The sequence below is a fragment of the Oryza brachyantha genome, chromosome 7 (assembly GCF_000231095.2).
Source record: "Oryza brachyantha chromosome 7, ObraRS2, whole genome shotgun sequence".
Lineage (NCBI taxonomy): Eukaryota > Viridiplantae > Streptophyta > Magnoliopsida > Poales > Poaceae > Oryza > Oryza brachyantha.
In genome coordinates this window covers 10,908,774-10,929,994 of record NC_023169.2, presented here as the reverse complement: position 1 = coordinate 10,929,994, position 21,221 = coordinate 10,908,774, and the positions used below count along the sequence as shown (strand labels likewise).

Below are 21,221 nucleotides of genomic sequence, written 5' to 3'. Positions count from 1 at the left end.
GTCAAAAACATATCAAAATAACCGTTCCAATAAATACAACAAACTAAAACATAGTGCTCATAATAAAATATTGTATCATACATGAAAAGTTCAATAATTATAATATATTGCTCATAATAAAATATTTCAACAAATACAACAAACTAATTATAGCAATAATAACATCCCATAGCACATTATATCATGTTCCGATTCAACCATTCAATATTGCATCACATGTCAAAAGTTAAAGACATAGATCACATTAAAGTTTTTAGCTAAAAGGGAGTACATCATAAATATTATTATATGAATAACATAATTAGTTTTTAGCTAAGATTCAATATGTGTGTTACACTCGGGTACCCAACGGGTTACCTGCGGGTAAAAAAAAAAACTCATGTCCATACCCGTGTTGGTTCGGGTCGGGTACTACCCACAGGTAAAAAATTGTACCTGTACCCGTCCCTGCCCCCGTCAGGTTGAGTACCCATGGGTAAAAAATTATACCCGTATCCGGATTGTCATCCCTACACCTTAATACCAGTGATGAGTATATATAACAAGGATACTCTAATGTGTGGCATGAATTTGTATTCGTCGAAATCCGACCTGGTCAACAAGATAACAACATATCTAATTTGGTATTATAAATATTTCAACACATTCGCTGTATTATAAATATTTTAACACGGTAAATGTATTTGAATATATTAGTGATTTTTCAAAGAATTAATCTTCATATGGTCCATGGGCCTAAGGCCCATATATTAATTCAACAAAATGCAAAACCTTCGCGATTGTTTTTCTTGCCAGTTTTTTTAACCCCAAACTTTGAGGCTCCTTTGCTCTATCCGTAGTCCATATTTTCATCCCTCCGTGCAAGCCACCATGTGGAGGTTCGTAGGCATACAAAATCCAGATGAAATGCAGGTGTTGCTATGGAACAATTTGCAGGGCCCTGGCTTATTAATACCCATGCATGCTGACCATCTGGTAGCTACAAGAGATGTGCATGTACATTTCTGCTCAAGGTTTTTACATGTAAGTTGGACATACAACATAGATCGTCTTCACCGTTTCTTCTCCAGGTCATGTGCTAGCTTTCTTTTCCCCCGATGATTGTGAAGTTTACTGTGTTGTTGCCATCCAGTTACGACTTATCCCACTCATGTATCTTCCACTCTGGCAATTGCTGAATCACCATCTGCATAAGCAGGGCACCAAGAACACACCGTCACTGATGTGACTCTGAAAAAACTGTAATGCATTCAACGTTCAGGTACTTGCAATTAATGTTCAGGGTCGCCTATATATTTTGCATGTAATGTTCGGAATTAATTTCGTGTGAGATCTTTGTATACAGCGTGTAAACTAAAGCTGCCAAGAAGCAACATTTGCAACATTTTTCAGATTAGCAGGGGTCTTAGATAATTATGCATACAACTTGTGAAACTACAAGACATACCTGTCCAGTTGAATCAGGACTGCCAACAGTGGCCTGGCACGCCAATCTCCATGTCTTGGGTTGCTGAAAAAGACACATAATTTTTTTTAAAAGGGTGTTTTGTGGGTCATTTGAACACACAGGAAACGAATCAAATACGCAAGATGTAAATGCAGCGGGAAGTGGTGCACAGACCCTTTTAAGCAATTCCTTCTCCACATCAGTTTTGGGAGAGAGAAGTTCACTGCCTTGAACTACCTGAGGATATTGCAATGTGGAAAAATTAAACGAATTATCCAATGCAACCCCTCAATTGTCTCATCAAGACAAGTGGCTTCCTGAATTCTGAATATACACAAGAAATTTTACAATACTCGAAGAAAAATTCCAATAGGTACCGTTTTTACACTACGAATTTTAAAATACCAAAACTACACACTAAAAAGTGCGATAATCCCATGTTTGAAAAGACTTTATTTATCTACAGCCACGTGTCTGGACGAATTTTGGATACTTGAGCTAGAGACACATGATTAGAGGTGGTAACGTACTCAACCATTTTGCCTACAAAATTTAAAGATCAGATTTAAAACGGGTTAAAAAATAAAATTATGATAGGTGCTGAACATGTGACAATCCAGAAGTATTGTCTTTCAGGTCCTGCATAATTTTCTTCCAACTCGTGGTACCATCTCATCAATACTTTTTTTTAAAAAAAACCCCGAATAGATATACCTCGACGATGCAGGTCCCGCACACTCCACCTCCGGAGCAGTTGAGCAGAAGTTTATCCTGCAGGATCGATCAGCAACGGACAAAACCATCACCACCAGCACGAAGAGCAAGAAAGCAACCTAAATCGACACGGCATGGCCGGCCACTCACGTACGGCCCGTAGAGGTCGATGAAGCCGTCGAGCATGATGTCCCGGAGCTTCTGCCCGCCGCACGCCGTCCGGTAGTGCACGTCCGGCGTCCCGTCCGGCAGCAGCCGCGGCTGCACGCGCCCGATATATCGGTCAAGATATCGCCATCCGTCGAGGAGCAGAAGAACGGAAGAGAATCAAAGGCGAGCGAGAGATCCGCTAAACAAAAACTCACGGCGACGAAGGCGAAGTCGACGCTCGGTGGCTCCTCGGGGGCGGCCGCGGCCTCGGCCTCGCCGCCGCCCGCGGTGTCCGTCTGGACGGCACGGACGAGAACCCGGCTCGGCCTCGCCTGCCGCTGCAGCCGCCGCGGCGGCAGGCGGACGCAGCAGCTGCACCTCTGCTTCCCGATGCTACAGCTGCTGGTGCTGGTGGCGGCGGCGATGGGGAAGGGGAAGGGGACGGCAGGACGAGGGGACGGGGAGGCAACGCCGACGACGAGCTGCAGGGTGGCTCCCATCGCCGACGATGGCTGCGGCTGCGGCTGCGGCTTTGTCAGGTGCGCAGCGCAGGTTTGCTTGGGCGCGATGGATGGATGCAGTGCAGTGCAGTGTGTGCGCTCGAAAGCAGAAGCGTGAATACTTTCGGCTCGCTTTATCTCCTCCTTATCCTTGGGCTACGCCTGTGGACGGGTACGAGGGCCTGCGAGTGGGACCCAGCGCCACGTCAGCTTGTACTTTTTGTGTCATGTATAGTACCTTTGTGAAGAGAGATCTTTCTAGACGATTTGGGTTTCTCCTGACAGGATTTTCCGACTCTGGTCCTTTTTAGTTCCAAAAATTTTCCAAAAAAACATCACATTAATATAAATAGAGCATTAAATATACATGAATATTAAAACTAATTACATAGTTATGGGGGAAATCGTGAGATGAATCTTTTAAGCCTAATTAATTAGTATATGATTAGACTCAAAAGATGCATTTCGCGGTTTCTAGGCAGAATCTGAAATTCGTTTTTGCCAAAATATTTTGAAAACTAAACAAGACCTCTATATTTAAATATGCTTTCTAATGGTGAGTTGGATAGAGAGGGAGAGAAGGTAGAAACAATAAAAATGAGGTGAGTAATTTGCGCAAGTTTAATTGAGTGTTAATTATTTCGACTAATGATGATTACTATGATGTTCTAAAGGAACTTTTCTGAACTTTTCTATAGAGATTGTTTCTAAACACACACTGTTTAGCAAGACAGATGTAGTCGCTACATCATATGGCTTGTATATCTATGACCATCATAGAAAGTCTTAATTCTTGAAGGAGATGTAGAAAGGGGGAATACTCTAACTACGGTTACAATGGCCTTAACGATATTTTCTTTACCATATTGTTTACAAACTTGCTAAAACACCATATTTGAGAAATAGAATTTGGGTAACTGTTGGAGTTGCTCTTAGACGACAAAAAAATGTATTTGAACCCTTAACTTTCTCCTATAGGCCAAGAAGGGCCTAAATATAAAATTTCTCATACAATTATTACATATATTACTTTATAGTTGTTAAGCATATCATGTGAACTCAAATTTGAATCAAACTATATATCAAAATAAATTCTAAACAATTTATTTTGGTATACACTTTAACTCAATCTGACTACATATGATATGTCTAAAAGTTATAAAAGCAACATCAACCAAACTGTTGGAGAAATTTTGCATTTAGATCATTTTCGGTGCTTTGGAGGGTGTTAATGTGTTGAAATGTATTTTTTCTGATCATATTGATCATGAATATAGGGCTACCATGTCATAAGATGATGTTTTTAATATAAGACGTGCTCCTAGACAGACGTATATTTCTGCAAATGTCGAAAACAAATATATGTTTTTAAATTTTCTGAAAAGTTAAAAAAATATAAATAACAAGTATTCATTCTTGCTGTCACAGTGGATAGGGCCGAATCGGTTGGGCCGGCGACGCACATGCGTATCCCCTGGGGCCTGGGCTCGGCGCACCCACTCGGCCCATTACACTTTTGCTGCAGCGGAGGTGGGTCGCGGCAGGCGTCGCACCGGGAGATCGATGGGCCTCATCAAACGGGCCTCCAGCGCGCGCCATGCAACGCAGTGATCGATTAATCCAGCACGTCTTCCTCCTCCGGCGCTGACGCCGACCCAGATCCAACGCCCCACACCCTAGGGTTTCCCCCTCGCCCTCCCTATAAAATCTAGCTACGCCGGCCACCGCGCGATCGCCCATGCACAACCGGCCGGCAAATTGAGTCGAGATCGATGCAGATCCTCGTGAAGAAGCTGACGGGGAAGTCCATCACACCTCGAGGTCGAGAGCAGCGACACCGTCGACAACGTCAAGGCCAAGATGCAGGACAAGGAAGGTTGGGTGCGTGCGCGCGTCATCTTGAAACCTCTACCTACACCAACTTTTCGTTATTTGCCTGGTCGGTCGATCGATCGTCGATATTGCCATGAACGCACGTGAGATCGATTTGATGCATATATGTTATGTTAATTGTGTTGTGTAGGGATCCCGCCGGACCAGCAGCGGCTGATCTTCGCCGGGAAGCAGCTGGAGGAAGGGCGGACGCTGGGCCGACTACAACATCCAGAAGGAGTCGACGCTGCACCTGGTGCTAGTTCCGCATCCGCGGCGGCGGCCGCCCGCAACAAGATGGAGAGGAAGATGGTCTGCCGCAGGTACGTTTATAATTAACCGTCGGTTGATCAAACCGATTGGATGCAACTATATATTTTTCTAATCTGCTGCTCCCTCGTCTGTTTAATAGACGAGGAAGTTGAATTTTTTTAAGTGTCTATTTAAAAGTCGACTGACTTTTTAGTCAATTTTTTGTGTACTGGGCTCTGCCTCCTCTTCGTACGGATGCTTGAGTTGCTCTAAGATTTGGGTTTTTTGGTCCATAAACGAAAGTATGGGCTATGTTTTAGGCTTTTGTGGCTTTTTGGACTTTGTATTTTTTTTCTTTAACTTCTGTTGTAAGCAACACCCGTCTCAAGAAAAAAAAAAAGGTTAACACGGGGGCAGCAAGTTACCATAGCAGTGGATTCGCACAAGAAGAGGAAGAATAAAAAAGAAAAGAAGAACAGATCTAGAAGGAGCGATCCCAAGAGGGTTATTTCGATAAGAACTTGATTGTTTTTTACGGGTATGAATTCTTTACAATTTATCTATTTTTTGTTATCTCTCTTAATCATCTTTTTCACTATATCGCTTCCATCTATCTGTCTTCTTCCTCCTCTCTCTTGGATCATCTAGACTCCTGTTAGATCATACAAACATAGAAATGTGTGTTAATGTTCTTAGTTTTTTTTAGATTCTGTATTCTCTGTTTCTCTAACCCATGCAAAAAATAAATGAATGAATTGTAAAGAATTCATACTCATAAAAAATATACAAAATAGGATGGAGAAGATAATTCAAAGAGACAATTAGGTTCAAAGAGACAACAAAAAATAAATGAATTGTAAAGAATTCATACTCATAAAAAACAATTAGGTTCTTATTAAAATCACCCCCTTGGGATCGCCCTTCTAGACCTGTTCTTCTCTCTTTTTTTCTTCCTCTTTCTTGTTCTTCTCTCTTTTTTTCTTCCTCTTTCTTGTGCGAATCCACTGGAGATCAACTTTTTCTCTGTTTCTATTTTTTGCAAGCACATGATATGGTAACTTGATGCCCCGTTTTCCCTTTTCTTTTTCTAAGTCGAGTGTTGCTTACGCCAGAAGTCAAAAGCCTAAAACAAAGCCCATAATTTTGTTTGTGGGCCAAAAAACCCAAATCTTATGATAACTCAAGCATCCATACGGGGAGGAGGCAGGACGCAGTAAACAAAAAATTAACTAACAGTTTAGTCAAAAGTCAGTCGACTTATGAATAGACACTCCCTTGTTACTATTTTTTCTTAGTAGTCTTAATGCATGCATGAACGTGGCATATATGCATCACGAAATTGAAATGGTTAACGCTGAATGAGTGAATGACTTCTTCTGGCAACAAGCCCAAAAATTTCATTTATTCGTTGAAACGACGTTGATTTTACTCTCTTTAACGTGCTGGTGTGTATAAAACGGACTTATTACAGTGTTATAATGATACTTTATACTAGTACAGTTTATTACGGTTAAAAGCACCAATAAATCACCACATATGCACACCAGAGCCAATGCTCTGGCTGCTGGGATGGGCCAGCTCTGAGGCCTGCATACTGGCTTGCACGAGAGCATTAACATCGCACCGGGCAAAAGGTCTTACATGCTTCCATGGTACAGCTAGTTAGCGGTGGTAATGGGTTCAACCATTTTACCTACAAAATTTAAATACCGGGTCTAAAACAGGTTAAAAATAAAATTGTATAAAGTTTTGAGCTAAAAATTTTTAAGAATTAAATAGGACGGTGAAAAAACCTAAGGGCCTTGGCCCATTATTACTCCTAGGTACACCGCATGCAGGGTAATTTGGAAATGTGTCGCATTTATGAAAATTCCACGTAGTATGAATTTGCAGTATATGTGCAGTAATTAGTCTTAACTAGCTGCCGTTATATATAACCCGTTGTAACAAATGCCAAATAAGATGTATCTTGGTAATTTTTCTCGCCACCTAAACTGTTCTCTCGTTATTTTATTATACTAACCAACAGAGAGTTTATGCATTTAATGTTATGTTATCAATGAGTCTATGCATTTAATTAATATTATGTTATCAATGAACATGATCCTCATACTAAATATATTAATATTATGTTATCTAATGAACATGATCCTCGATCATTTGTTTAAGTTTTCGTATAATACCTCCTTTTTGCCATATACCTTGACAGAATTTTTATTTTTATTTTTATTTAAAATGAATATTGCATGTAAATCGCTCTGTTAATTTCTGGCATTATACATCGTTAGTCATCCATGTTTAATCAAGCACTTTATTATATGTGGTTTTATATTTACTTTTCTATCCGCGCAGATGTTGTGTTATATATCATGTTGCTATTATATTCTTTGTTGTTGATTGCGTGATTTCTCTTATGTGTTGCTCCGTTGGTTAAAATGTTGACCAAATTAACTTAGGACGTCGATCGATCGGATTCATACCGATATAATGCCATATGCTCTCACTATAACGGGTGACATATTTATCAACACTTTTTTCATCACTTGGTTAATTATATTTATTGTATTTTCTATATCATAATCCAACCTCTACTTGAACACGTTGATATAGGTGGGAATCCATTTAGATTTTAATTGTTATAAGTGTTGTCTAGAGACTAGATTATATTTATACTTTTTACAACCTATATCCCTAAATGCAAGAGATTTTGATGATGAATCTAGATAAAATATTTTTTGATTCATTTTCAAAATATCTTATATTTAAAAATGAATGGGACATACTATACATAAATTGTAGCTATTAAATATTATATATTCTTTAATATCTCATTAACTAACAACTTACTGTTTTCTTGCACAACATTAAAATGCATATTATGGTTATGACTTACTCAATCCGTCCGCAAATAAATGATTAGAAGCTAAATTATGCGAGGGGCAAAAATATCAAGATGCCCTTATTAAAGGTTAAGGGCAGGTGAGGATAATTTTAAATTAATGAAAGGTGATAGGTTAGAGAAAGTAGCACTTCAAAGTGGTCCCTTATTTTGGAACAAATTTTAAAATCATAAGTTATCACTTATTGAGATAAAAGGAGCATGAGGATATAGTTCCAATACAAAAGGAGAATTACCCGTATTTATTACTACCTCAGTATGATGTTGTTCCTTTGCAAAGAATAACTAATACTACATCCGTCCCATAATAACGTCCCATAATAACTTTATTTTTTGATTTATGTGCTTCAACATTTGACCATTTGTCTTATTTGAAAAATTTGTATAAAAATTTTTAAAAATAGTCACGCATAAAATACTATTCATGTCAATATAAATATTAATCGCAAAAAAATTTCAAATAAGACTACTTACAAAAGATTATATCAAAAACTGAAAAATAAATTTAATTTGAGACGGAGGTAGTATTTATTACTATCTCAATTCAAAATAGAAGCAATTCAAGTTCTTTAACAAATACTATAAGGTTTAGTCAAAATGAATATGTTACATTTGAGCTACTTTAGTGGTCAAAACATAAATTTTGAATTGGTCAGATGCACTTTCGAAGCAACCAAATTGACTGTAGAATAATTGGTTGGTGTAGAAATGTTCATTAATTTGGATGTGAAAATAAATTCAAAATACAATAAACCCAGGAGGTAAGATGAAGCACCTAATAGAGCTCAAACTTTTCAAGAGAATGGACGTATGTTAAGTTTCACCCATGATCCAGATTCATTGAGCCATCTGGAAGAAATTTCTTCCCATCTCTAATCAGAGCATCCCTAACAACTCTTTTATCCCATCATCTATAAATAGAGGATGGATGGGAAAAATAGTCCATCCTTTATTTTTAGATATCATGTTCTCTCCATCATCTAAAACTCAATTGTCTCCATATTGACCACTATAAAACATAAAACAATTAAACAAATGCATGGTAGTTACATGTATCAATAAAATATAATAGACTAGAATATAGATACTCTAATACGGATGATTTGCTGGAGCACACAAATATATAGATGATGAAACTGTTAGAGGACCAAATTTAGATAAATGGTTGGAGATGCTCTTAGTTCTAAAGGTCAAAGCGGAAAAAGGCTCCTATTTAGAATTTTGCTCACACCGTTTGATATTATAAATTAGGTTGCGTTTGTCTAAATCAAATCTTTTTAAATTCGATAAAAAATATAACAATATTTTAAACACAAAATAAATATTAATTCTATATAAATATATTCAATAATATATTTAATAAAGTAATTTGGTGCTCTGAATATTAGCATATTATTTTATAAGTTTGATCGACGAAAAAGCTAAAACGACTTACTATACAAAACATTTAAAACGGAGAGACCTATAAATTTTTTTCTCGTGGAGAGAGATGGCAAGAGAGGAGGGGGAGTGGCAAGAGAGGAGGGGGAGTGGGGGATATATCTTGCACTGTTCAGGGGCGGATCTAACATAGAAACGGTGGAGGCTTGAACTCTTGCTATCCCGTTAAAGTCATGAAAGCTGTACATACATTTTAGGATAAAGATCAGAGATGAGACTCGTTTAGACCCTCTAAACCTGTTGCCTAATCCGTTTGCCGCTGGCTGCACAACTGCGAGAGTCGAACGGCACCGGTGGAAATTTATTCGTGGAGGCAGTGGCGGAAGGCAGCCGCCACCTACCGAGCTCCAACGAGTGGTGCTGCAGATCTCGCGTGTCCCCTAGCGACAACGGTTGTTTGGCTTTTTTATATGGAGCCAAGCAACATATGTATACACCAAAAGTAACTTTTAAATGAAAATTTTATTTACATATTCTTAGAAGTCTAAAAAGCTAATGCTAAAAAATAAATTATAGTAAAAAATTTTAAATAAATTTCAAATTTAAGATTAAAAATTTAAATTTTAACTTATAAGCTAAAGCGAAAAGATGAAGCCTACGCTCCGGTGCTAGACCGAGGCCTCATGGTACTTTCAAATAAATAGGATAATATACTTTTACTGGTTTATCCAAACATATAGCTAACTTTTGATATTTAACATTTATATATGCTAAAGTATAACAACGCTTTTACCGTATTGTTCACTACTAACTCGATCAGTAGTAATAATTTTCACAGAATTTCATGTATTTTTCTTAATATATGTGTCTAACATAGGAGGTAGGGTACAGTACATTACCTATTTATGACAAAAAAAAAATACAATGGCCATGCTATATATGACCGTTACAGGCCGTATTCTTTCTTAGCTTTTTCCTTGATTTTTAGTACATGCTTATGTCTTTCGTAAAGTTTTTATGCATATAAGCTAATCACATCACTTTTGTAAAATATATTTTTAACTTGTAATAGTCAATTTCATCATTTACATCGTTAAATAACAATTAGAAAATTAGAATAATCTTCCTGTTCCATCTTCAATTCCAGGCAGAAAAAATGCACATGTATCAACAACTAAAATATGTTGTCTTTAGTAGGGACTACAGCTTCTAAAACAGGTTTCTAAAAAAATCGTAATAATTGGGAGGGCCTGGAGATACGGATGACTTTATATACAATACACCGAGAAAAAAAATACGGAGTAGTAACAAATATAATAATGATGGAAATGTTTTTGATGTGTCAATTTTCTCGGCGATTCCAGAAATTGGCGGGCAGATATCTACAGAATTGCCAAAAAAAAAATGTAGAGAACTTAGTTAATAAGGTGAATCTAACTAATCATTTTACCTGGATTGCCACACCTTCTAAGCTCTCATTTTGGTTTGATAATTCGTATCATCTCAGATGATAGCACGGGCTTCTAAATCTATCTTTGACTATGGTTTTTTTATTAAAATATGTACCATAAATAAATTAATGTTTACTTTTATTAAAATATTATTTACAACTTATCTACTTATATTGTCTTAGTTTTCTTAAATTAAATATTTTAAAAGTTATTAATAGTAAAAGTTTAGAAGTTCAATCACACTCTTATACAAAAGGCCAAGAATTATGATACGTACTATTACCATATTTCAAAAGGTCACTATGGGCGCGTTCGAGAAAGGATATGCAGTCTACTAACTGCCTCTTTTTCCACGCGTACGCTTTCAATACTGATAAATCGGTACATTTTTTTACTAAAATGTTTATAAGAAAGTTTTTAAAAAAATCAGATTAATTCATTTTTATAGTTTAGATTAGTTAATACTTAACTAATCATATACTAATGATATTTCTCATTCCGCGTGTGCCATTAATTCCAACCTCTACCCCTCCTCTCGAACGCGCCCTATATGTGGGTCTGCCGAGCTATTTGTAAGGCTTCAATTCCTAAATTTTAATTTTGGAGTAAAACTGCAAAGTAGAGCTACAAAACTAACCAATCCTCTCTCCAGCTCTCTGGTTCTTTTAAGATCAATCAAGTCTACTCCACTTTATTTATTGGAGTTAAGCTCAAAGAATTAGGAGATGGAATTTCATCTGTCGACGAAATATTTATTAAATTCACTTCTTTCATATGTCACCTAAATATTTATTAAATAGTTTAAAAAATTAATAAGATGAATTAATATAAAGTATATCACTCTGCAAACATACTTTAAATTTAACTTCTACGTAGTACAAACTATAAAAAAATAAAATAAAACTGTATATGCACATTCATAATTACATTTAATATTTTTTTAGAATCTATAGAAGTGAAATTTAAACTAGCATTCTTGTGTAGTGATATATCTTGTATTATTCTATTTTGTCAACTTTTAAAGTTTTATAATAATTATTTAGTTGACATGGAAGAAAGCCTCAATATGTAGTCGAGTGATGAAACTACTTTTTCAGATCGAAATATGAATATGCGAGGTGCATCACATAGGGGTTGTTTAGTTCCCAAAAACTTTTTTCCTAAAAACATCACATCGAATTTTTAGACACTTAAATGAAGCATTAAACATAGATGAAAAATAAAAACTAATTGCACAGTTATAAGGGAAATCATACGACAAATCTTTTGAGCCTAATTAGTGTATGATTAGCCATAAGTACTACAGTAACCAACGACGGATTAATTAGGCTTAAAAGATTTGTCTCGCGGTTTTCAGGTCAGCTGTGAAATTCATATTTATATTTATGTCCAAAAACCCCTTTCGATATCCGATTAAACGTTCGATGTGACTTTTTTGCCAAAATTTTTAGCAACTAATCAAGGCCTATATATGCCGTCATGGTTTAGCAGCCCGGCGCGAGCGAACGAACATGGCGTCGACGGCGGCGCACGTGCTCGTCTTCCCGGCCCCGGCGCAGGGCCACATCAACTGCATGATGCACTTCGCCACCGGCCTCCTCGCCGCCGGCCTGCACGTCACCTTCCTCCACTCCGAGCACAACCTCCGCCGCCTTCGTGCCGCCGTGGCCAAGCTGGCCGCCGACTCGCCGCGGCTGCGGTTCGTGTCCAATCCCGGACGGCTTCCCCGACGACAGCGCGCGCGCCGTGGGCGATTTCCTGGAGTTCATGGAGTCGATCCGGAGCAAGGGCGGCCTCGCGTACCGCTCCTTGCTCACCTCGCTTGCTCGAGCCGGTGGCAGCAGCGCCAGCGCCGGCTTCCCTCCGGTGACGTGCGTCGTCGCTGACGGCATCATGCCTTTCGCCATCGACATCGCGGAGGAGATCGGCGTCCCGGCTCTAGCGTTTCGCACGATCAGCGCCAGCAGTTTGCTTGCCTACATGTCGATCCCAAGGATGATCGAGCTCGGCGAGGTGCCGTTCCCGGCCGGCGGCGACCTCGACGAGCCGGTGCGCGGCGTTCCGGGCATGGAAACCTTCCTGCGCAGACGGGACCTTCCGAGCTTTCTTCGAGGCGGCGCCGAGAACCATAACGATCCCCTGATGAAACTGCTCGACGAGGTCACCGCGCACAGCCGCAAGGCACGGGCGCTCGTGCTCAACACGGCCACGTCCATGGAGGCGCCGGCGCTCGCGCACGTCGCGCAGCACATGCGCGACGTCTTCGCCATCGGCCCTCTCCACGCCATGTCCCCGGCGCCCGCGCCCGCGGCCAGCCTATGGCGCGCGGACGACGGCTGCATGCCGTGGCTCGACGGCCACGCGGACCGGTCCGTCTTGTACGTGAGCCTGGGGAGCCTCACCATCATGACGCACGAGCAGTTCACGGAGTTCCTGTCCGGGCTCGTCGCCGCCGGCTACGACTTCCTGTCGGTGCTCCGGCCGGACATGGTCGGGGCGAGCCAGGGCGCCGCCCTCCGGGAAGCCGTCGCGGCGGCGGGGGACCGCAGGGCGCGCGTCGTGGAGTGGGCGCCGCAGCGCGACGTGCTGCGCCACCGCGCCGTCGGGTGCTTCCTGACGCACGCCGGGTGGAACTCGACGGTGGAGGCCGCTGTCGAGGGGATACCAATGGTGTGCTGGCCGTTCTTCGCCGACCAGCAGACGAACAGCCGGTTCGTGGGCGGCGTGTGGAGGACGGGGCTGGACATGAAGGACGTGTGCGACAGGGCCGTGGTGGAGAGGATGGTCAGGGAGGCGATGGAGTCCGGCGAGATGAGAGCGTCGGCTCAGGCGCTGGCGCGGCGGCTGTGGCGTGACGTCGCCGCCGGCTCGTCGGCGGTGGAGTTCGAGCGGCTCGTCGGGCTCATCAAGGAGCTGAGCACGATCGCTTTCATCAATAACCAGGGATAGCGCCGTGCCGTTCGGCAGCTGTACTCAGGCACGCATTCATCATTCATTCAGTGATTCAGACGTGCAGACCCTGCGGCCGGTGCATGTATGTTCTTCGTGAGATCAAACTAGATCTTGGCTTTGAATGTGTTACCAGCGACCGACAGAGAATCAACGATGTGATTGTTTGGGAACCAATGACATATTTGTAAACAAAAAATAATTTATGAATAAAAATTTTATATACGTATTCTTCACGATCTAAAACCAATTCTGAATAATAAAGTTCGGTAGAAAAAAACTTAAAATCAACTATACATTTATGCTTGAAAATTCAAATTTTATATTATGTGCATAGGTAAAAGCGAAAAGATGGAGGTGAATGAGTTTGGGAACAATAACTTAGGCAGTAGTAGCTATAGTCCTTAGATACATCGATCGAACGGTCTAGATTAGTGATCATTGTATTTATCGTTGGAAATATGGTTATTAATCGACATATTTTAGTCCAGAGAGACATCTACCAATATCGACCTTGCAATCGTGCTGAGCATGGGTATACTAATAAAAGTAAAAGCATGTTTAACACTGGAGTAATAGAGAAATTATACGTACCTGGACAATGTGTCCGTTCTTGAGCTCGGTGAGGCGTTGTTGTTGATGACGCCTCCTTTGTTGCCGTTATCATTGCCAATGCCTCTACTGCCGCCATTGTCGTTGTTGTTATCGCCGCTGTTGTTTTGCCACCACAAAGGCCACTGCCAATATCGTTGTCGGTGGACATAGTATCATGAAGACGAGGGTGACAAAGACCAAAGCTTGGAGCAAAAGCACCGAGAGCCAAAACAGAGCTGTGGGTTTTAAGACACGACGAGAGTAGTCGGGCCAAGATGTTCACCAAAAACTTGACCGTCCGTCTACTTGTGCAGGTACGTTGACGGACAGAGTTTTAGAGGCCTGCTTGTTTCAAACCCCTGTGCGTGTAGGTGAAAAGAACCGGGGAGGAACAAGTGTGGCAACACAAGAACAAATTGATCTATTCTTCCAGGAATGTTCTGGAGTGTATATGTATATGGAAAAAGAGAAGTCTCCACAAGCACAATAGAATGAGTCATTGACTTGCCAACTGTTACCCCGTAATGGATGGATCCATGACATGATTAGCATGCCCATCAGTTATGCATTTCCTAATCACTTGGGATAAACTTCGAGTAGTTCTTAACCACTCAGATTCCCTCCTTTATCCTCATCCACACTACGCGCACACGCCTCGTGTCCTTGGGACATGCCTTGACCCTAGGTTTCGGTATACACCCTAGCCTCAAGGCACCCTGGACTCGGATCACTCCCAGCCCTTAAGACCCCAAGGAACGACCTAGTTGGTACTTCTAGTTCACTCTCAAGACCCCGGGACATGACTTGACTTGGGATCCTAGGACCCGATCTGACTCCTGAATCATGTCTTGGCCTAGGGACCCCGTCCCATCCTTTGGACCCGATAGCATTCCTTGGTAAACAACACTGTGTGTGTAGCTCTGTTTTTCATGTGAACCAATCAATAAAAACTTTCACACTAGTATAACATTGATTGGGAGCCAATAAAATTTACTTAGAATAAAATTGTTCTAATCAATTTATTCCAACATTTATAGCACTGTAGCACAAATTACCATAGAGTGATGATGGTACTGTAGCATCAGATCCACTACACCGTTGATATCACAAATAGACACCAGAAATTACGTGTGACATGCATTTACGGTAGTGACGACATTTGATCTGAATCCATGTGTTTGGCCCGTTCGCAGTTGCCATTGACACAGATAGAAGACATACGTAACAGTTATTTTTTCAGTAAAAAACTACTGAGAATACTTTCCGTTGCAGAACAGCAGAAGAGTGTAAACTCATTTTACATCTCTAGATTGGATTTTTTTCGTGGAAGTTTAAAATTCATACGAAGGCCTGCCGTTTGCAGGGAAAAGAGGAAGACCACAGAGTGGAAATAAGGGGCTGCGTTGGCTGACAAGTGATTCGTTGCATTGCCATTCAATGTGTGTTAATTGCTGATTGACTGTCAAATGTATTACTAATAATTGAATGGTTTTATTACTTCCACTTATCTATCCAACATTTTAAAAATATCAATCTCGCCAAATTTTTTACTAATTGAATGGTGTTGTTCCATCCTTCATCTATCAATCATTTTAAAAATAACGATGTCACTATCGTCCGATCAATAGTAACACTACATATTCTTTCAAAAAAAAAAACCACAGTGGTAATGGTCAATCTGTCTCCACGATGCCCACCATAGGATTATATAACATGTGGCTTCCAAGGCTGACTGTGTTTTTTCTCGGCTTAGGGCTTATTCGGATTGGAGGATTAAAAAAAACATTGGATAGAAAAATTACAGGAATAGGAAAGGAATTCATGTGGAAAACAAAAGGAATGGAAAACACCAAAAACAAGAAGGACGAATCATTTGGATGGACATTGGAACAAACTTAGGAAATGTTCAAAGGAAATGAAAACAGAGCTTGGAGTGGATGGAATTTTCATGTGTTTTTCCTGTGAAAAAAGGGCTATCTAGTTTGCTAAGTTTGTCCAGCCAAACTAAGACCAAATCAAGCTGCATCTATAAATCTCAGTCTCCCTTACCCATTTAGTAAGTTTTGCAAAAATATTCTCTTCATATTTTGATCGTCTCTAACGATCTCTCAATATACTTTCCAAATTTAGAAGGTCTCACATGTCACATGAGAGTCTGGTGGCCGAGGAGAGAGAGGTGGTGAGACCCACATTTAGTAAGGCTCAATGGTTTGCTTCTAATTTGCCAAATATAGCAATTGAGGAGAGTAATTTGGTAAGCTGGATGGCAAGACAACTTATTTGGTAAGTTTGTAGGAGCCTAAAGTTTTTTCTCACGTTTATCAAAATTTACTACACAGAGGCATATTGGATGTCCGTTGGAGTTGCTCAACTGGCCATTAATCTTTATCTTCATTCATTTACTATTGTGATTCACATAAAATTATTAACTAGGTATAATATGATTTAGCTAGTCTCTTGAAATGCATGAGAAATATGGCTAATTAATTTTATACCATAGATCATTTAATTAGTAAAATTTGACTAGCCTACTAGAGATGCTCTTAATCAACCAAACCTGAGTATATCTCCTAGTCTTCCAAGCCAACAATGTGGGCTAGATTCCCCTTATCCTCTAATTATACTCCCACTGCTTATAATTAGAGCATTTTTTAAATTTAAATTTATCATACAAAGAGTACATTTGTGGAGTACTAGTCATCCAATCACCCACCTCATATTCAAATATCTTTCATTTTTCTCCTACCTGCCTTTTATTCCGATCTTCTTATTTAATGAGAGTTTTTAAGACATTTATTCATGTAACTAATTTGTCTTTAATGTTATAAATGCATTTAGGGCAGGTACAAAAGTACTTATTAGCTGACTCTCTTAATCACTACGTAAGCAAATTTAGTGATGTGGAGAAAAAAAAATAGAGAAAAATTATTATCATGCATGACACAGTAAACAAAACTTTGTTGTATTAGGGTAGATAAAAAAGAAAGTACTGTAATAAAAATATTTTATTATATTAATAAAAAAACTATACTTATTCTATTTTTATACGCATTATTGTAAAATAATTTTTTTACCGACGTAGATCATATAAGAATCCATGTTGAGCTAGCTTTCAATATGTCATTATACTGACACCGAGAGAGCGGAAGTTGTAAGCTTCAATAATTGCCACAAATGAGTGAGCAGAGAACGTACGCCTTATAATTATTGCCAATCGCTAAAATTTTCATCTGCTAACACAGTCTGCAGCCTGCAGATTACAGCTGCTACCGCGCGTACGGACGGACATGGCCGCGGCGGCGTCGGCGCCGCACGTGCTCGTCTTCCCGTGGCCAGTGCAGGGCCACATCAACTGCATGCTCCACTTCTCCACCGGCCTCCTCGCCGCCGGCCTCTATGTGACCTTTGTTCACAGCGACCAGACCCTCCCCGCCGGCGGGGGACAACCGCTGCTCGCCGCCGCCACCTCGCCGCGGCTCCGGTATGTCTCCTTACCCGACGGTCTCCCCGATGGCCACCCGCGGAACGCGGACGGCGTCGTGCAGCTCATGGAGTCGGCGCAGGCCAAGGCCAGCGCGTACCGCTCCCTCCTCGCGAAGCTGGTGCGTCCGGGTGACGGCGCCGGTGGTGGCTTCCCTCCGGTGACCTGCGTCGTCGCCGACGGCCTCTTGCCGTTCGCCGTTGACATCGCCGAGGAGATCGGCGTCCCGGCGCTCAGCTTCCGGACGGCAAGCGCGTGCAGCTTCCTGGCTTACCTGTCCCTGCCCAGGCTGTTCGAGCTCGGCGAGCTCCCCTTCCCGGCGGGCCACAGCCTCGACGAGCCGGTGCGCGGCGTCCCGGGCATGGAGAGCTTCCTGCGCCGACGAGATCTTCCAAGCCAGTGCCGCAATTGCACCGAGTTTCAGAACGACCCGCTCCTGGAGAAGGTGATTGAGTTCACAGCCCGCAGCCGGAACGCGCGGGCGCTCGTGCTGAACACGGCGGCGTCGATGGAGCGCGCGGCGCTCGACAACATCGCGCCTCACATGTGCGACGTCTTCGCCATCGGGCCCCTCCACGCCATGTCCCCTGCGCCGGCCGCTGCCGCCGCCGCCGGTAGCCAGTGGCGGGAGGATGACGGCTGCTTGGCCTGGCTGGACGGCCAGGCGGACCGCTCCGTCGTGTACGTCAGCTTGGGGAGCCTCACCGTCATCTCGCTCGAGCAGTTCACGATGTTGCTGTCCGGGCTCGCCGCCGCTGGGTACCCCTTCCTCTGGGTGCTCCGGCCGGACATGGTAGTGGACAGCCAGAGCGCCGCTCTCCGGGAAGCCCTCACGGCGGCGGGGCCCAGCAAGGCGCACGTCGTGGAGTGGGCGCCGCAGCGGGACGTGCTGCGCCACCGCGCCGTGGGGTGCTTCCTGACGCACGCCGGCTGGAACTCGACGGTGGAGGCCACCGTGGAGGGCGTGCCGATGGTGTGCTGGCCGTTCTTCGTCGACCAGCAGATGAACAGCCGGTTCGTGGGCGCCGTGTGGAGGACGGGGCTGGACATGAAGGACGTGCGCGACGCGGCCGTCGTGGAGAAGACGGTCAGGGAGGCAATGGAGTGCCCCGAGATCAGGGCGTCGGCTCGGGCTCTGTCACAGCGGGTGAGACAGGACGTCGCCGGCGGCGGCTCGTCGGCGGCGGAGTTCAAGCGGCTCGTGGAGTTCATCGTGCAGCTCAGCACGACGAACAGAGCGGCAGCTGTGGCGATCGAAGGATGAGGAATTACTAGCTCAGCACGACTCGTATCGATCACTGATTTCGCAAAAAAACAAAAAACAAAATGCTGTATCTCCTCTTCATCTTTTTTGTGCTGAATTCATCTGTTGTTTGATGTAATCTTTTGGTGAGACACGTAATGCAATGAGCACACAAAACAAAACGGCATTTGGAAAACGAAGAAATGTTGCATCGAACTGTTCAGTTCCCGTTAGTACGACGATATCGTATTCATGCGATCGCTTCTACTTTTAATTAAGCTAGAATTTAAATTTTAAAACTTTAGTTTAGAGTTGATTTTAAGTTTTTTCTTTGTATTTTTTGTTTTGTTTTTTCTTTTAAATAATTAAGAACATCTTATGTAGTAGTTATTCACAAATAATTTTCGCTTATAAATATACAAACAGTAACCCTACAATTTTTCTTCCTTTACCTGATTGGACCAGATGCGACTACCCCAGAACAATCGAAGAACTAATTAACGTGCTCAGGCGATGGAGCGGTTGGGTCTAGTAAGAGACAAAACGTTGTCGATTCGTAAGTAGACGATACGATTCCGATTTAGTGTGGCAGGGTATGAATTAAGATATTCAGATCACATGAGACACGAGGTGTTCTGCCTCCTCTTGAAAATTACTCCCTCCTCCGTGTGCAAATATAACACGTTAGCTAGTTAAAAATAAATTAGCCAATATCTTATAAAAAAGTTAGGAGGGAGTACTAGTTAGCCGTACTCGCGGACGAGTGAGGATAGCTTTTAAATACATTTATTTATTTTACCATTTTATATAAACCTTTGTGATTTTTATCTTCGTAAGAATTCAGTCAGAAAAGAAATGGAACACACACTAGCTACCAAGAGAAACTTTCTACACGCTACCAAGAAAATGGAACACATGTTTCGCTAGAATACTATCCCAAATTTTGGCTTCATTGTATTGTCATTATCAATCATTTTATACACGCTATAATACCATTCTAGACAAAATTACCCATGCAGTTGTCTTCTTCCTCCCTCTGTCCTCGCCGGCCTGCCATGGCCACACAGCCAGCCAGTGCCGCCGATCGAAAGCTGCACCCGCGTGCCGCGGCCATCACCGAGCAAAAGGAGGAGGGAAGGCGGGTCGTGTGCCATGGCGGGCGTGCGGGTGTCATTTTGCCTTAGGCCACCGCGCCCGCTGCTCGATCTCCCCCTCTCGCTGCGCGGTGCGAAGGCGAGGAAGCGGACTGCGCGGTGCGAAGCGGACGCGTCGTGCCATGGCAGCGCGCGGGTGGCAGCTTCCGGTGGCGAGGCTTGGCAGCCGAGAAATGCGGTGGCGGCGGTGTGGACGTGCTCCATGGCTACGGCGAGGCCTGGCAACCGAGTGACGCGGCGGTGACGTGCGGGTGGAGGAAGCGCAGCACTGCTAGTGCGGCACCGGCCGTCTCTCGTCATTTAAAGAAAGAAAATCGAACTAAGTATTTACTAATAAAAGATAATTTATAAATAAAACTTTTATATACGTGTTTTTAGCGACATAAAAATAAAGGCGGGAAAGGAAATTACGGTGAGAAATGTAAATTTTTCACGGTCTACCCATTTCACAAAGAAATTTCACAAATAAACCATTTTAGAATCATTATAAAAAATAAACTCTTTTCTCAACGCCAATTAATACGACGCAGAGGTACAACAGCTCGGCGCTACGATGCATGGTGTCGAGGTGGAGTTGATTGGTCTAACTCCATGCTAACCCTGTCTCGGCGTATACTATATCTCAATCATTTTATCTCAATCATTTTAAAGGTTGCTAGATGGAGGATTAATTCATGGCGCTCACAGAGAGCATTATCAAAGTCTTTCACTTTGAAATTTGTTCCTATCAACCCCTCTTCCCTCCTAATTGTAACAGCTGGCTGGCCAACAAACTAGCATATTCAAAGATAGTAAGGGTATGATAGGTGCTAATCTCAAAAAACGAGGGCAAAATCAATATTATGTTACTCAATGAATTTATGCATCACTCGACTACAAAACTAGATATACAAAATCTCTCAACTATCCCCATCGGTGCAAACCAAGTCCCTCAGCGGTTTGAATAATCTTTTCATAGTACGTGGTAGCCCTATTCAACGTTAGCCCAGCCTAGCCCACCCTAGCCTAGCTGGCTAGACCTGAAAAAGCTCGAGCCCTTTTTTAAAACCCGAAAACGCAAAAAAACCCTTTTTTAAAAATCCGAGAAAGCCCCAAAAAGCCTATCCTGACCCAAAAAAGCCCGGGGGTCGGGCTG

At 42.2% G+C, this 21,221-nt stretch overlaps 2 protein-coding genes and 1 pseudogene across 2 annotated transcripts; 2 read left to right on the top strand and 1 right to left on the bottom strand.

Annotated features, from left to right (window-relative positions):
- Window positions 1–976: 976 nt before the first annotated feature.
- LOC102712646 (photosynthetic NDH subunit of subcomplex B 3, chloroplastic) lies at window positions 977–2,937 on the bottom strand. Its single transcript, XM_006657647.3, has 6 exons — window positions 2,527–2,937; window positions 2,312–2,422; window positions 2,162–2,218; window positions 1,622–1,684; window positions 1,448–1,510; window positions 977–1,186 (listed from the first exon to the last, which is right to left on the bottom strand). The coding sequence occupies exons 1-6, from the start codon at window positions 2,809–2,811 to the stop codon at window positions 1,133–1,135; spliced, it is 633 nt and encodes a 210-aa protein (XP_006657710.1). The 5' UTR covers window positions 2,812–2,937; the 3' UTR covers window positions 977–1,132.
- Window positions 2,938–4,475: 1,538 nt separating this feature from the next.
- LOC102720725 lies at window positions 4,476–13,842 on the top strand (annotated as a pseudogene).
- Window positions 13,843–17,495: 3,653 nt separating this feature from the next.
- Window positions 17,496–18,953, top strand: LOC121053203 (7-deoxyloganetic acid glucosyltransferase-like). The gene has a single exon (XM_040526306.1). The coding sequence runs from the start codon at window positions 17,496–17,498 to the stop codon at window positions 18,951–18,953; it is 1,458 nt and encodes a 485-aa protein (XP_040382240.1).
- The last annotated feature ends 2,268 nt before the right edge of the window (window positions 18,954–21,221 follow it).

Bases quoted from the DNA above. Each gene is read 5' to 3' on its own strand.
- LOC102712646 (XM_006657647.3), bottom strand. From the start codon at position 2,811: ATGGGAGCCACCCTGCAGCTCGTCGTCGGCGTTGCCTCCCCGTCCCCT. The intron at 1,685-2,161 runs GTATATCTATTC...CAATATCCTCAG, and splicing joins GCGGGACCTGCATCGTCGAG to GTAGTTCAAGGCAGTGAACT. The intron at 1,511-1,621 runs GTCTGTGCACCA...TGTCTTTTTCAG, and splicing joins AGAAGGAATTGCTTAAAAGG to CAACCCAAGACATGGAGATT.
- LOC121053203 (XM_040526306.1), top strand. From the start codon at position 17,496: ATGGCCGCGGCGGCGTCGGCGCCGCACGTGCTCGTCTTCCCGTGGCCA.